Here is a 15857-nt window from a genome sequence, read left to right on the forward strand (position 1 = left end):
CCTCACATTCCGATGACCCTCTTGTGGTGGAGATTCCATTATTTTATTGGTTGTCCTCCATACTTGTAGCGATATGAATGGGTTTGGTGCTCCCCACATTCTGATAACCCTCTTGTAGTGGAGATTCCATTATTTTATTGGTTGTCCTCCATACTTGTAGCGATATGAATGGGTTTGGTGCTCCCCACATTCTGATGACCCTCTTGTAGTGGAGATTCCTTTATTTTATTGGTTGTCCCCCATACTTGTAGCGATATGAATGGGTTTGGTGCTCCCCACATTCCGATGACACTCGTGTGGTGGAGATTCCATTATTTTATTGGTTGTCCTCCATACTTGTATTGATATGAATGGGTTTGGTGCTCCCCACATTCCGATGACCCTCTTGTAGTGGAGATTCCATTATTTTATTGGTTGTCCCCCATACTTGTAGCGATATGAATGGGTTTGGTGCTCCCCACATTCTGATGACCCTCTTGTTGTGGAGATTCCATTATTGTATTGGTTGTCCTCCATGCTCGTAGCGATATGAATGGGTTTGGTGCTCCCCACATTCCGATGACCCTCTTGTGGTGGAGATTCCATTATTTTATTGGTTGTCCTCCATACTTGTAGCGATATTAATGGGTTTGGTGCTCCCCACATTCCGATGACCCTCTTGTGGTGGAGATTCCATTATTGTATTGGTTGTCCTCCATACTTGTAGCGATATGAATGGGTTTGGTGCTCCCCACATTCCGATGACCCTCTTGTAGTGGAGATTCCTTTATTTTATTGGTTGTCCTCCATACTTGTAGCGATATGAATGGGTTTGGTGCTCCCCACATTCCGATGACCCTCTTGTAGTGAAGATTCCTTTATTTTATTGGTTGTCCTCCATACTTGTAGCGATATGAATGGGTTTGGTGCCCCCCACATTCCGATGACCCTCTTGTAGTGGAGATTCCATTATTGTATTGGTTGTTCTCCATACTTGTAGCGATATGAATGGGTTTGGTGCTCCCCACATTCCGATGACCCTCTTGTAGTGGAGATTCCATTATTTTATTGGTTGTCCTCCATGCTTGTAGCGATATGAATGGGTTTGGTGCTCCCCACATTCCGATGACCCTCTTGTTGTGGAGATTCCATTATTTTATTGGTTGTCCCCCATACTTGTAGCGATATGAATGGGTTTGGTGCTCCCCACATTCCGATGACCCTCTTGTGGTGGAGATTCCATTATTTTATTGGTTGTCCCCCATGCTTGTAGCGATATGAATGGGTTTGGTGCTCCCCACATTCCGATGACCCTCTTGTGGTGGAGATTCCATTATTTTATTGGTTGTCCTCCATGCTTGTAGCGATATGAATGGGTTTGGTGCTCCCCACATTCCGATGACCCTCTTGTGGTGGAGATTCCATTATTTTATTGGTTGTCCTCCATGCTTGTAGCGATATGAATGGGTTTGGTGCTCCCCACATTCTGATAACCCTCTTGTTGTGGAGATTCCTTTATATTATTGGTTGTCCTCCATACTTGTAGCGATATGAATGGGTTTGGTGCTCCCCACATTCCGATGACCCTCTTGTAGTGGAGATTCCATTATTTTATTGGTTGTCCTCCATACTTGTAGCGATATGAATGGGTTTGGTGCTCCCCACATTCCGATGACCCTCTTGTGGTGGAGATTCCATTATTTTATTGGTTGTCCCCCATACTTGTAGCGATATGAATGGGTTTGGTGCTCCCCACATTCCGATGACACTCTTGTGGTGGAGATTCCATTATTTTATTGGTTGTCCTCCATACTTGTATTGATATGAATGGGTTTGGTGCTCCCCACATTCCGATGACCCTCTTGTAGTGGAGATTCCATTATTTTATTGGTTGTCCCCCATACTTGTAGCGATATGAATGGGTTTGGTGCTCCCCACATTCTGATGACCCTCTTGTTGTGGAGATTCCATTATTTTATTGGTTGTCCTCCATGCTCGTAGCGATATGAATGGGTTTGGTGCTCCCCACATTCCGATGACCCTCTTGTGGTGGAGATTCCTTTATTTTATTGGTTGTCCTCCATACTTGTAGCGATATGAATGGGTTTGGTGCCCCCCACATTCCGATGACCCTCTTGTAGTGGAGATTCCTTTATTTTATTGGTTGTCCTCCATACTTGTAGCGATATGAATGGGTTTGGTGCTCCCCACATTCTGATGACCCTCTTGTAGTGGAGATTCCTTTATTTTATTGGTTGTCCTCCATGCTCGTAGCGATATGAATGGGTTTGGTGCTCCCCACATTCTGATGACCCTCTTGTAGTGGAGATTCCTTTATTTTATTGGTTGTCCTCCATACTTGTAGTGATATGAATGGGTTTGGTGCTCCCCACATTCCGATGACCCTCTTGTGGTGGAGATTCCATTATTTTATTGGTTGTCCTCCATGCTTGTAGCGATATGAATGGGTTTGGTGCTCCCCACATTCCGATGACCCTCTTGTGGTGGAGATTCCATTATTTTATTGGTTGTCCTCCATGCTTGTAGCGATATGAATGGGTTTGGTGCTCCCCACATTCTGATAACCCTCTTGTTGTGGAGATTCCATTATTTTATTGGTTGTCCTCCATACTTGTAGCGATATGAATGGGTTTGGTGCCCCCCACATTCCGATGACCCTCTTGTGGTGGAGATTCCTTTGTTTTATTGGTTGTCCTCCATGCTTGTAGCGATATGAATGGGTTTGGTGCTCCCCACATTCTGATGACCCTCTTGTAGTGGAGATTCCTTTATTTTATTGGTTGTCCTCCATACTTGTAGCGATATGAATGGGTTTGGTGCTCCCCACATTCCGATGACCCTCTTGTAGTGGAGATTCCTTTATTTTATTGGTTGTCCTCCATGCTTGTAGCAATGGGAATGGGTTTGGTGCTCCCCACATTCTGATGACCCTCTTGTAGTGGAGATTCCTTTATATTATTGGTTGTCCTCCATACTTGTATTTATATGAATGGGTTTGGTGCTCCTCACATTCCGATGACCCTCTTGTAGTGGAGATTCCTTTATATTATTGGTTGTCCTCCATACTTGTAGTGATATGAATGGGTTTGGTGCTCCCCACATTCCGATGACCCTCTTGTGGTGGAGATTCCATTATTTTATTGGTTGTCCTCCATGCTTGTAGCGATATGAATGGGTTTGGTGCTCCCCACATTCCGATGACCCTCTTGTGGTGGAGATTCCATTATTTTATTGGTTGTCCTCCATGCTTGTAGCGATATGAATGGGTTTGGTGCTCCCCACATTCTGATAACCCTCTTGTTGTGGAGATTCCATTATTTTATTGGTTGTCCTCCATACTTGTAGCGATATGAATGGGTTTGGTGCCCCCCACATTCCGATGACCCTCTTGTGGTGGAGATTCCTTTGTTTTATTGGTTGTCCTCCATGCTTGTAGCGATATGAATGGGTTTGGTGCTCCCCACATTCTGATGACCCTCTTGTAGTGGAGATTCCTTTATTTTATTGGTTGTCCTCCATACTTGTAGCGATATGAATGGGTTTGGTGCTCCCCACATTCCGATGACCCTCTTGTAGTGGAGATTCCTTTATTTTATTGGTTGTCCTCCATGCTTGTAGCAATGGGAATGGGTTTGGTGCTCCCCACATTCTGATGACCCTCTTGTAGTGGAGATTCCTTTATATTATTGGTTGTCCTCCATACTTGTATTTATATGAATGGGTTTGGTGCTCCTCACATTCCGATGACCCTCTTGTAGTGGAGATTCCTTTATATTATTGGTTGTCCTCCATACTTGTAGCGATATGAATGGGTTTGGTGCTCCTCACATTCCGATGACCCCCTTGTAGTGGAGATTCCATTATTTTATTGGTTGTCCTCCATACTTGTAGCGATATGAATGGGTTTGGTGCTCCCCACATTCTGATAACCCTCTTGTAGTGGAGATTCCATTATTTTATTGGTTGTCCTCCATACTTGTAGCGATATGAATGGGTTTGGTGCTCCCCACATTCTGATGACCCTCTTGTAGTGGAGATTCCTTTATTTTATTGGTTGTCCTCCATGCTTGTAGCGATATGAATGGGTTTGGTGCTCCCCACATTCTGATAACCCTCTTGTAGTGGAGATTCCATTATTTTATTGGTTGTCCTCCATACTTGTAGCGATATGAATGGGTTTGGTGCTCCCCACATTCTGATGACCCTCTTGTAGTGGAGATTCCATTATTTTATTGGTTGTCCTCCATACTTGTATTGATATGAATGGGTTTGGTGCTCCCCACATCCTGATGACCCTCTTGTAGTGGAGATTCCTTTATTTTATTGGTTGTCCTCCATGCTTGTAGCAATGGGAATGGGTTTGGTGCTCCCCACATTCCGATGACCCTCTTGTAGTGGAGATTCCATTATTTTATTGGTTGTCCCCCATACTTGTAGCAATATTAATGGGTTTGGTGCTCCCCACATTCCGATGACCCTCTTGTGGTGGAGATTCCATTATTGTATTGGTTGTCCTCCATACTTGTAGCGATATGAATGGGTTTGGTGCTCCCCACATTCCGATGACCCTCTTGTAGTGGAGATTCCTTTATTTTATTGGTTGTCCTCCATACTTGTAGCGATATGAATGGGTTTGGTGCTCCCCACATTCCGATGACCCTCTTGTAGTGGAGATTCCATTATTTTATTGGTTGTTCTCCATACTTGTAGCGATATGAATGGGTTTGGTGCTCCCCACATTCCGATGACCCTCTTGTGGTGGAGATTCCATTATTTTATTGGTTGTCCTCCATGATTGTAGCGATATGAATGGGTTTGGTGCTCCCCACATTCCGATGACCCTCTTGTGGTGGAGATTCCATTATTTTATTGGTTGTCCCCCATACTTGTAGCGATATGAATGGGTTTGGTGCTCCTCACATTCTGATGACCCTCTTGTTGTGGAGATTCCATTATTTTATTGGTTGTTCTCCATACTTGTAGCGATATGAATGGGTTTGGTGCTCCCCACATTCCGATGACCCTCTTGTGGTGGAGATTCCATTATTTTATTGGTTGTCCCCCATGCTTGTAGCGATATGAATGGGTTTGGTGCTCCCCACATTCCGATGACCCTCTTGTGGTGGAGATTCCATTATTTTATTGGTTGTCCCCCATACTTGTAGCGATATGAATGGGTTTGGTGCTCCCCACATTCTGATGACCCTTTTGTGGTGGAGATTCCATTATTTTATTGGTTGTCCTCCATACTTGTAGCGATATGAATGGGTTTGGTGCTCCCCACATTCCAATGACCCTCTTGTAGTGGAGATTCCTTTATTTTATTGGTTGTCCTCCATGCTTGTAGCGATATGAATGGGTTTGGTGCTCCCCACATTCCGATGACCCTCTTGTGGTGGAGATTCCTTTATTTTATTGGTTGTCCTCCATACTTGTAGCGATATGAGTGGGTTTGGTGCTCCCCACATTCCGATGACCCACTTGTGGTGGAGATTCCATTATTTTATTGGTTGTCCTCCATGCTTGTAGCGATATGAATGGGTTTGGTGCTCCCCACATTCCGATGACCCTCTTGTGGTGGAGATTCCATTATTTTATTGGTTGTCCTCCATGCTTGTAGCGATATGAATGGGTTTGGTGCTCCCCACATTCTGATAACCCTCTTGTAGTGGAGATTCCATTATTTTATTGGTTGTCCTCCATACTTGTAGCGATATGAATGGGTTTGGTGCTCCCCACATTCTGATGACCCTCTTGTAGTGGAGATTCCTTTATTTTATTGGTTGTCCTCCATGCTTGTAGCGATATGAATGGGTTTGGTGCTCCCCACATTCCGATGACCCTCTTGTAGTGGAGATTCCTTTGTTTTATTGGTTGTCCTCCATGCTTGTAGCGATATGAATGGGTTTGGTGCTCCCCACATTCCGATGACCCTCTTGTAGTGGAGATTCCTTTGTTTTATTGGTTGTCCTCCATACTTGTAGCGATATGAATGGGTTTGGTGCTCCCCACATTCCGATGACCCTCTTGTAGTGGAGATTCCTTTATATTATTGGTTGTCCTCCATACTTGTAGCGATATGAATGGGTTTGGTGCTCCCCACATTCCGATGACCCTCTTGTGGTGGAGATTCCTTTATTTTATTGGTTGTCCTTCCATACTTGTAGCGATATGAATGGGTTTGGTGCTCCCCACATTCCGATGACCCTCTTGTAGTGGAGATTCCTTTATTTGAATAGGTTGTCCTCCATACTTGTAGTGATATGAATGGGTTTGGTGCTCCCCACATTCCGATGACCCTCTTGTAGTGGAGATTCCTTTATATTATTGGTTGTCCTCCATACTTGTAGCGATATGAATGGGTTTGGTGCTCCCCACATTCCGATGACCCTCTTGTGGTGGAGATTCCATTATTTTATTGGTTGTCCCCCATGCTTGTAGCGATATGAATGGGTTTGGTGCTCCCCACATTCTGATGACCCTTTTGTGGTGGAGATTCCATTATTTTATTGGTTGTCCTCCATACTTGTAGCGATATGAATGGGTTTGGTGCTCCCCACATTCCGATGACCCTCTTGTAGTGGAGATTCCTTTATTTTATTGGTTGTCCTCCATGCTTGTAGCGATATGAATGGGTTTGGTGCTCCCCACATTCCGATGACCCTCTTGTGGTGGAGATTCCTTTATTTTATTGGTTGTCCTCCATACTTGTAGCGATATGAGTGGGTTTGGTGCTCCCCACATTCCGATGACCCACTTGTGGTGGAGATTCCATTATTTTATTGGTTGTCCTCCATGCTTGTAGCGATATGAATGGGTTTGGTGCTCCCCACATTCCGATGACCCTCTTGTGGTGGAGATTCCATTATTTTATTGGTTGTCCTCCATGCTTGTAGCGATATGAATGGGTTTGGTGCTCCCCACATTCTGATGACCCTCTTGTAGTGGAGATTCCTTTATATTATTGGTTGTCCTCCATACTTGTAGCGATATGAATGGGTTTGGTGCTCCCCACATTCTGATGACCCTCTTGTAGTGGAGATTCCATTATTTTATTGGTTGTCCTCCATACTTGTAGCGATATGAATGGGTTTGGTGCTCCTCACATTCTGATGACCCTCTTGTAGTGGAGATTCCTTTATTTTATTGGTTGTCCTCCATGCTTGTAGCGATATGAATGGGTTTGGTGCTCCCCACATTCTGATAACCCTCTTGTTGTGGAGATTCCTTTATATTATTGGTTGTCCTCCATACTTGTAGCGATATGAATGGGTTTGGTGCTCCTCACATTCTGATGACCCTCTTGTAGTGGAGATTCCTTTATTTTATTGGTTGTCCTCCATGCTTGTAGCGATATGAATGGGTTTGGTGCTCCCCACATTCTGATAACCCTCTTGTAGTGGAGATTCCTTTATATTATTGGTTGTCCTCCATGCTTGTAGCGATATGAATGGGTTTGGTGCTCCCCACATTCCGATGACCCACTTGTGGTGGAGATTCTATTATTTTATTGGTTGTCCTCCATGCTTGTAGCGATATGAATGGGTTTGGTGCTCCCCACATTCCGATGACCCTCTTGTGGTGGAGATTTCATTATTTTATTGGTTGTCCTCCATGCTTGTAGCGATATGAATGGGTTTGGTGCTCCCCACATTCTGATAACCCTCTTGTAGTGGAGATTCCTTTATATTATTGGTTGTCCTCCATACTTGTAGCGATATGAATGGGTTTGGTGCTCCCCACATTCTGATGACCCTCTTGTGGTGGAGATTCCATTATTTTATTGGTTGTCCTCCATGCTTGTAGCGATATGAATGGGTTTGGTGCTCCCCACATTCTGATAACCCTCTTGTAGTGGAGATTCCTTTATATTATTGGTTGTCCTCCATACTTGTAGCGATATGAATGGGTTTGGTGCTCCCCACATTCTGATGACCCTCTTGTGGTGGAGATTCCATTATTTTATTGGTTGTCCTCCATGCTTGTAGCGATATGAATGGGTTTGGTGCTCCCCACATTCTGATAACCCTCTTGTAGTGGAGATTCCTTTATATTATTGGTTGTCCTCCATACTTGTAGCGATATGAATGGGTTTGGTGCTCCCCACATTCTGATGACCCTCTTGTGGTGGAGATTCCATTATTTTATTGGTTGTCCTCCATGCTTGTAGCGATATGAATGGGTTTGGTGCTCCCCACATTCTGATGACCCTCTTGTTGTGGAGATTCCATTATTTTATTGGTTGTCCTCCATGCTTGTAGCAATATGAATGGGTTTGGTGCTCCCCACATTCTGATGACCCTCTTGTAGTGGAGATTCCTTTATTTTATTGGTTGTCCTCCATACTTGTAGCGATATGAATGGGTTTGGTGCCCCCCACATTCCGATGACCCTCTTGTGGTGGAGATTCCTTTGTTTTATTGGTTGTCCTCCATGCTTGTAGCGATATGAATGGGTTTGGTGCTCCCCACATTCTGATGACCCTCTTGTAGTGGAGATTCCTTTATTTTATTGGTTGTCCTCCATACTTGTAGCGATATGAATGGGTTTGGTGCTCCCCACATTCCGATGACCCTCTTGTAGTGGAGATTCCTTTATTTTATTGGTTGTCCTCCATGCTTGTAGCGATATGAATGGGTTTGGTGCTCCCCACATTCTGATGACCCTCTTGTGGTGGAGATTCCATTATTTTATTGGTTGTCCTCCATACTTGTAGCGATATGAATGGGTTTGGTGCTCCCCACATTCCGATGACCCTCTTGTAGTGGAGATTCCTTTATTTGAATAGGTTGTCCTCCATACTTGTAGCGATATGAATGGGTTTGGTGCTCCCCACATTCCGATGACCCTCTTGTGGTGGAGATTCCTTTATTTTATTGGTTGTCCTCCATGCTTGTAGCGATATGAATGGGTTTGGTGCTCCCCACATTCCGATGACCCTCTTGTAGTGGAGATTCCTTTATATTATTGGTTGTCCTCCATACTTGTAGCGATATGAATGGGTTTGGTGCTCCCCACATTCTGATGACCCTCTTGTAGTGGAGATTCCTTTTATTTGAATAGGTTGTCCTCCATACTTGTAGCGATATGAATGGGTTTGGTGCTCCCCACATTCTGATAACCCTCTTGTAGTGGAGATTCCATTATTTTATTGGTTGTCCTCCATGCTTGTAGCGAAATGAATGGGTTTGGTGCTCCCCACATTCCGATGACCCTCTTGTAGTGGAGATTCCTTTATATTATTGGTTGTCCTCCATGCTTGTAGCGATATGAATGGGTTTGGTGCTCCCCACATTCTGATAACCCTCTTGTAGTGGAGATTCCATTATTTTATTGGTTGTCCTCCATACTTGTAGCGATATGAATGGGTTTGGTGCTCCCCACATTCCGATGATCCTCTTGTAGTGGAGATTCCATTATTTTATTGGTTGTCCTCCATGCTTGTAGCGATATGAATGGGTTTGGTGCTCCCCACATTCCGATGACCCTCTTGTAGTGGAGATTCCATTATTTTATTGGTTGTCCTCCATACTTGTAGCGATATGAATGGGTTTGGTGCTCCCCACATTCCGATGACCCTCTTGTAGTGGAGATTCCATTATTTTATTGGTTGTCCTCCATACTTGTAGCGATATGAATGGGTTTGGTGCTCCCCACATTCCGATGACCCTCTTGTAGTGGAGATTCCTTTATATTATTGGTTGTCCTCCATGCTTGTAGCGATATGAATGGGTTTGGTGCTCCCCACATTCTGATGACCCTCTTGTGGTGGAGATTCCATTATTTTATTGGTTGTCTTCCATACTTGTAGCGATATGAATGGGTTTGGTGCTCCCCACATTCCGATGACCCTCTTGTAGTGGAGATTCCTTTATTTTATTGGTTGTCCTCCATGCTTGTAGCGATATGAATGGGTTTGGTGCTCCCCACATTCTGATAACCCTCTTGTGGTGGAGATTCCATTATTTTATTGGTTGTCCTCCATACTTGTAGCGATATGAATGGGTTTGGTGCTCCTCACATTCTGATAACCCTCTTGTGGTGGAGATTCCATTATTTTATTGGTTGTCCTCCATACTTGTAGCGATATGAATGGGTTTGGTGCTCCCCACATTCTGATGACCCTCTTGTTGTGGAGATTCCATTATTTTATTGGTTGTCCTCCATGCTTGTAGCGATATGAATGGGTTTGGTGCTCCCCACATTCCGATGACCCTCTTGTAGTGGAGATTCCTTTATTTTATTGGTTGTCCTCCATACTTGTAGCGATATGAATGGGTTTGGTGCCCCCCACATTCCGATGACCCTCTTGTGGTGGAGATTCCTTTGTTTTATTGGTTGTCCCCCATACTTGTAGCTATATGAATGGGTTTGGTGCTCCCCACATTCTGATGACCCTCTTGTTGTGGAGATTCCATTATTTTATTGGTTGTCCTCCATGCTTGTAGCGATATGAATGGGTTTGGTGCTCCCCACATTCCGATGACCCTCTTGTAGTGGAGATTCCTTTATTTTATTGGTTGTCCTCCATACTTGTAGCGATATGAATGGGTTTGGTGCTCCCCACATTCCGATGACCCTCTTGTAGTGGAGATTCCTTTATTTTATTGGTTGTCCTCCATACTTGTAGCGATATGAATGGGTTTGGTGCTCCCCACATTCTGATGACCCTCTTGTAGTGGAGATTCCTTTATTTTATTGGTTGTCCTCCATACTTGTAGCGATATGAATGGGTTTGGTGCTCCCCACATTCCGATGACCCTCTTGTAGTGGAGATTCCTTTATTTTATTGGTTGTCCTCCATGCTTGTAGCGATATGAATGGGTTTGGTGCTCCCCACATTCTGATGACCCTCTTGTGGTGGAGATTCCATTATTTTATTGGTTGTCCTCCATACTTGTAGCGATATGAATGGGTTTGGTGCTCCCCACATTCCGATGACCCTCTTGTAGTGGAGATTCCTTTATTTGAATAGGTTGTCCTCCATACTTGTAGTGATATGAATGGGTTTGGTGCTCCCCACATTCCGATGACCCTCTTGTAGTGGAGATTCCTTTATATTATTGGTTGTCCTCCATGCTTGTAGCGATATGAATGGGTTTGGTGCTCCCCACATTCTGATGACCCTCTTGTGGTGGAGATTCCATTATTTTATTGGTTGTCCTCCATACTTGTAGCGATATGAATGGGTTTGGTGCTCCCCACATTCTGATAACCCTCTTGTTGTGGAGATTCCATTATTTTATTGGTTGTCCTCCATGCTTGTAGCGATATGAATGGGTTTGGTGCTCCCCACATTCTGATGACCCTCTTGTTGTGGAGATTCCATTATTTTATTGGTTGTCCTCCATACTTGTAGCGATATGAGTGGGTTTGGTGCTCCCCACATTCTGATGACCCTCTTGTGGTGGAGATTCCTTTATATTATTGGTTGTCCTCCATACTTGTAGCGAAATGAATGGGTTTGGTGCTCCCGACATTATGATGACCCTCTTGTGGTGGAGATTCCTTTATTTTATTGGTTGTCCTCCATGCTTGTAGCGAAATGAATGGGTTTGGTGCTCCCCACATTCCGATGACCCTCTTGTGGTGGAGATTCCATTATTGTATTGGTTGTCCTCCATACTTGTAGCGATATGAATGGGTTTGGTGCTCCCCACATTCCGATGACCCTCTTGTAGTGGAGATTCCTTTATTTTATTGGTTGTCCTCCATACTTGTAGCGATATGAATGGGTTTGGTGCTCCCCACATTCTGATGACCCTCTTGCAGTGGAGATTCCTTTATATTATTGGTTGTCCTCCATACTTGTAGCGATATGAATGGGTTTGGTGCTCCCCACATTCCGATGACCCTCTTGTGGTGGAGATTCCTTTATTTTATTGGTTGTCCTCTATGCTTGTAGCGATATGAATGGGTTTGGTGCTCCCCACATTCCGATGACCCTCTTGTAGTGGAGATTCCATTATTTTATTGGTTGTCCTCCATACTTGTAGCGATATGAATGGGTTTGATGCTCCCCACATTCTGATGACCCTCTTGTAGTGGAGATTCCTTTATTTTATTGGTTGTCCTCCATGCTTGTAGCTATATGAATGGGTTTGGTGCTCCCCACATTCCTATGACCCTCTTGTGGTGGAGATTCCTTTATTTGAATAGGTTGTCCTCCATACTTGTAGCGATATGAATGGGTTTGGTGCTCCCCACATTCTGATGACCCTCTTGTGGTGGAGATTCCTTTATTTGAATAGGTTGTCCTCCATACTTGTAGCGATATGAATGGGTTTGGTGCTCCTCCCATTCTGATAACCCTCTTGTAGTGGAGATTCCATTATTTTATTGGTTGTCCTCCATACTTGTAGCGATATGAATGGGTTTGGTGCTCCCCACATTCTGATGACCCTCTTGTTGTGGAGATTCCTTTATTTTATTGGTTGTCCTCCATACTTGTAGCGATATGAATGGGTTTGGTGCTCCCCACATTCCGATGACCCTCTTGTGGTGGAGATTCCATTATTTTATTGGTTGTCCTCCATGCTTGTAGCGATATGAATGGGTTTGGTGCTCCCCACATTCCGATAACCCTCTTGTGGTGGAGATTCCTTTATTTTATTGGTTGTCCTCCATACTTGTAGCGATATGAATGGGTTTGGTGCTCCTCACATTCTGATAACCATACTTCTGTTTTCCCCCCACAGACTTACATCTACCAGGTCCGGCTTCTTCTAGTACAGAAAATTCCCTGAGTGGCCCCTGCTACCCGCCGGACCCTCCACTTCTTCTTCAGCCTAAGCAGTCTTTATCCCCGACACCTCAGATTCACGTTGTGCAGTTACCCCAGCTAATTCCTTCACCGGGCCCATCTGAGGGGGCTTCTCCAGCACCGATGCCTCCGGGGTCCTCTTCACCTCTGCTTTCTCCGGGGGCTGTCAGTCAGCACTATGACCCTACAGTAGCCATGCTACGAGCCCAGCAGGAAACGGCAGAGGCAATTCGACATCTGACCTACACACTACGGCAGAGCATGGACCGTTTGACCAATGTCCTGGCAGCCATCTTACCTCTTATACCTCCTCAGCCTCCATCACCTGCTCCATCCGGCCTGATTGACCCCGTATATTATCCTACAAAGACTGAACCAGAATCTGAACCTTGTTCTGTGAATTATGAGTTGGAGGGAAATCACAATGGCCAGGAAGAGGAAAGTGGTCAGCAGAATGTTGTTGTAGAAGAACAGCCGAGCCCTCCGACCGCCCCTCCTCCCAACAAGAGGAAGAGATTCTCCTACTTGACTCCTCGTAAACGCCGAGGCCGCTGGAAAAACCTGTAAATGAATGGACTCCTTCTTCTATAGGTGGCTGAGATGGGGCTCCCAGGATTTCATTCTTTCTTCTGGTCTCTCCCGCCATGGAGGTCACAACTAAAGAAGACCTCCGGCTCCTGCTGTACAATTTCATGACTTTTATTTTATCTGAAATCTTTTTGTGTTTTCCCAACTGTAAATGATGAAATTGCTTTTTAATCTCCGCAAACTGCTGCTGAAGATCAAATTGTCATTGGTGTCGGGGGTTGGGACCATGGAAGCTCTGCAGTAGACCGGATGGGGGGCGGGGGTGCCGGCCTCATAATTGCCACACACACACAGATGTTTTCTAAGTCTTTAGGGGATGACCTGCATCTCCACTTCATCCATAGATAACCCACACAGAAGTGCTTGGATCAGATGTAAGAATACAACTTACCAAATTCAACCGTACCTCTTCCTGTATGAGATGTGGGGGAGGCTCTGGCGCCCTCTGATGGACTCTTCCTGTGTGGGGGGAGATTTGTGTGAGGCTCTGGCGCCCTCTGATAGACTTTTCCTGTGTGGGGGGAGATTTGTCTGAGGCTCTGGCGCCCTCTGATGGACTCTTCCTGTGTGGGGGGAGATTTGTCTGAGGCTCTGGCGCCCTCTGATGGACTCTTCCTGTGTGGGGAGAGTTTGTCTGAGGCTCTGGCACCCTCTGATGGGCTCTTCTTGTGTGGGGGGAGATTTGTCTGAGGCTCTGGCGCCCTCTGATGGACTCTTCCTGTGTGGGGAGAGTTTGTCTGAGGCTCTGGCGCCCTCTGATGGACTCTTCCTGTGTGGGGGGAGATTTCTCTGAGGCTCTGGCGCCCTCTGATGGACTCTTCTTGTGTGGGGGGAGATTTGTCTGAGGCTCTGGCACCCTCTGATGGACTCTTCTTGTGTGGGGGGAGATTGGTCTGAGGCTCTGGCGCCCTCTGATGGACTCTTCCTGTGTGGGGAGAGTTTGTCTGAGGCTCTGGCGCCCTCTGATGGACTCTTCCCTTGTGGGGGGAGATTTGTGTGAGGCTCTGGCGCCCTCTGATGGACTCTTCCTGTGTGGGGAGAGTTTGTCTGAGGCTCTGGCGCCCTCTGATGGACTCTTCTTGTGTGGGGGGAGATTTGTCTGAGGCTCTGGCACCCTCTGATGGACTCTTCCTGTGTGGGGGGAGATTTGTCTGAGGCTCTGGCACCCTCTGATGGACTCTTCTTGTGTGGGGGGAGATTTGTCTGAGGCTCTGGCGCCCTCTGATGGACTCTTCCTGTGAGGGGAGAGTTTGTCTGAGGCTCTGGCGCCCTCTGATGGACTCTTCTTGTGTGGGGGGAGATTTGTCTGAGGCTCTGGCGCCCTCTGATGGACTCTTCCTGTGTGGGGAGAGTTTGTCTGAGGCTCTGGCGCCCTCTGATGGACTCTTCTTGTGTGGGGGGAGATTTGTCTGAGGCTCTGGCGCCCTCTGATGGACTCTTCCTGTGTGGGGAGAGTTTGTCTGAGGCTCTGGCGCCCTCTGATGGACTCTTCCTGTGTGGGGAGAGTTTGTCTGAGGCTCTGGCACCCTCTGATGGACTCTTCCTGTGTGGGGAGAGTTTGTCTGAGGCTCTGGCGCCCTCTGATGGACTCTTCCTGTGTGGGGAGAGTTTGTCTGAGGCTCTGGCGCCCTCTGATGGACTCTTCCTGTGTGGGGAGAGTTTGTCTGAGGCTCTGGCACCCTCTGATGGACTCTTCCTGTGTGGGGAGAGTTTGTCTGAGGCTCTGGCGCCCTCTGATGGACTCTTCCTGTGTGGGGAGAGTTTGTCTGAGGCTCTGGCGCCCTCTGATGGACTCTTCCTGTGAGGGGGAAGTTTTCATGAGGCTCAGATTTCTCTTCTTTTACTATGCGTATATGTGTTTTTTTTTTTTTTAATCCCATCCTTTTCTGTATGCTGCTCTGGCCATCTCTTCATCTCTATTCTCCTTTATCTCTAGATCTAAATAGCCAAGAAAGCAATATATCTGTATATAAAAAGCTTACCCACTGTAGATAGCAACAGCTTCCTTGTCCTGTTAATTAGCCAGATAGCAATTAACGCGGGAGCATTAATGATGGATGTAAATAAGTACATATTAAAGATTCTGATTTTTCACATCTTGTATTTATTGAGTGCTTGGAGCTGGGCGGTGCGGAGTCAGGGGAGTATTCCCCATGGAAGGGACCTTATCGAGAGCGCAATACGGCGCTGACCTCTCTGCCTGACCGCCATTCTAATTTAGGGGATATTTCATTATTTTCAAGCCCCTGACCCAAAATATAGATGTAACCAGAAGTGGAAACGAATTGGCGCTGAGAGAAATATGTAGGCTGCCATATTGAAAATGCTAAAATGAGATCCTTTGCCCACCATAATAATAATGAGATGTTCTGGTCACCATTGTAGTAATGAGATCCTCTGACCATAATAATAATAATAGAGATCTCCGGACCTCTATAGTTCTGATAAGTTCCTCTGACCACCATAATAATAATAGAGATCTCTGGACCTCTATAGTTCTGATAAG

At 45.6% G+C, this 15857-nt stretch overlaps 1 protein-coding gene across 1 annotated transcript in view; it reads left to right on the forward strand.

Annotated features, from left to right (window-relative positions):
- Positions 1-15443, forward strand: part of LOC120922492 (myb-related transcription factor, partner of profilin-like) — a 37044-nt gene extending 21601 nt beyond the window's left edge. The window contains exon 3 of the mRNA XM_040334684.1: positions 12699-15443. Coding sequence (XP_040190618.1) covers positions 12699-13330 — 632 coding nt within the window. The 3' untranslated portion in view covers positions 13331-15443. The remainder of the gene's footprint in view (positions 1-12698) is intronic.
- Positions 15444-15857: the final 414 nt, after the last annotated feature.

Source organism: Rana temporaria, unplaced genomic scaffold (assembly GCF_905171775.1).
Source record: "Rana temporaria unplaced genomic scaffold, aRanTem1.1, whole genome shotgun sequence".
Classification (NCBI taxonomy): Eukaryota; Metazoa; Chordata; class Amphibia; order Anura; family Ranidae; genus Rana; species Rana temporaria.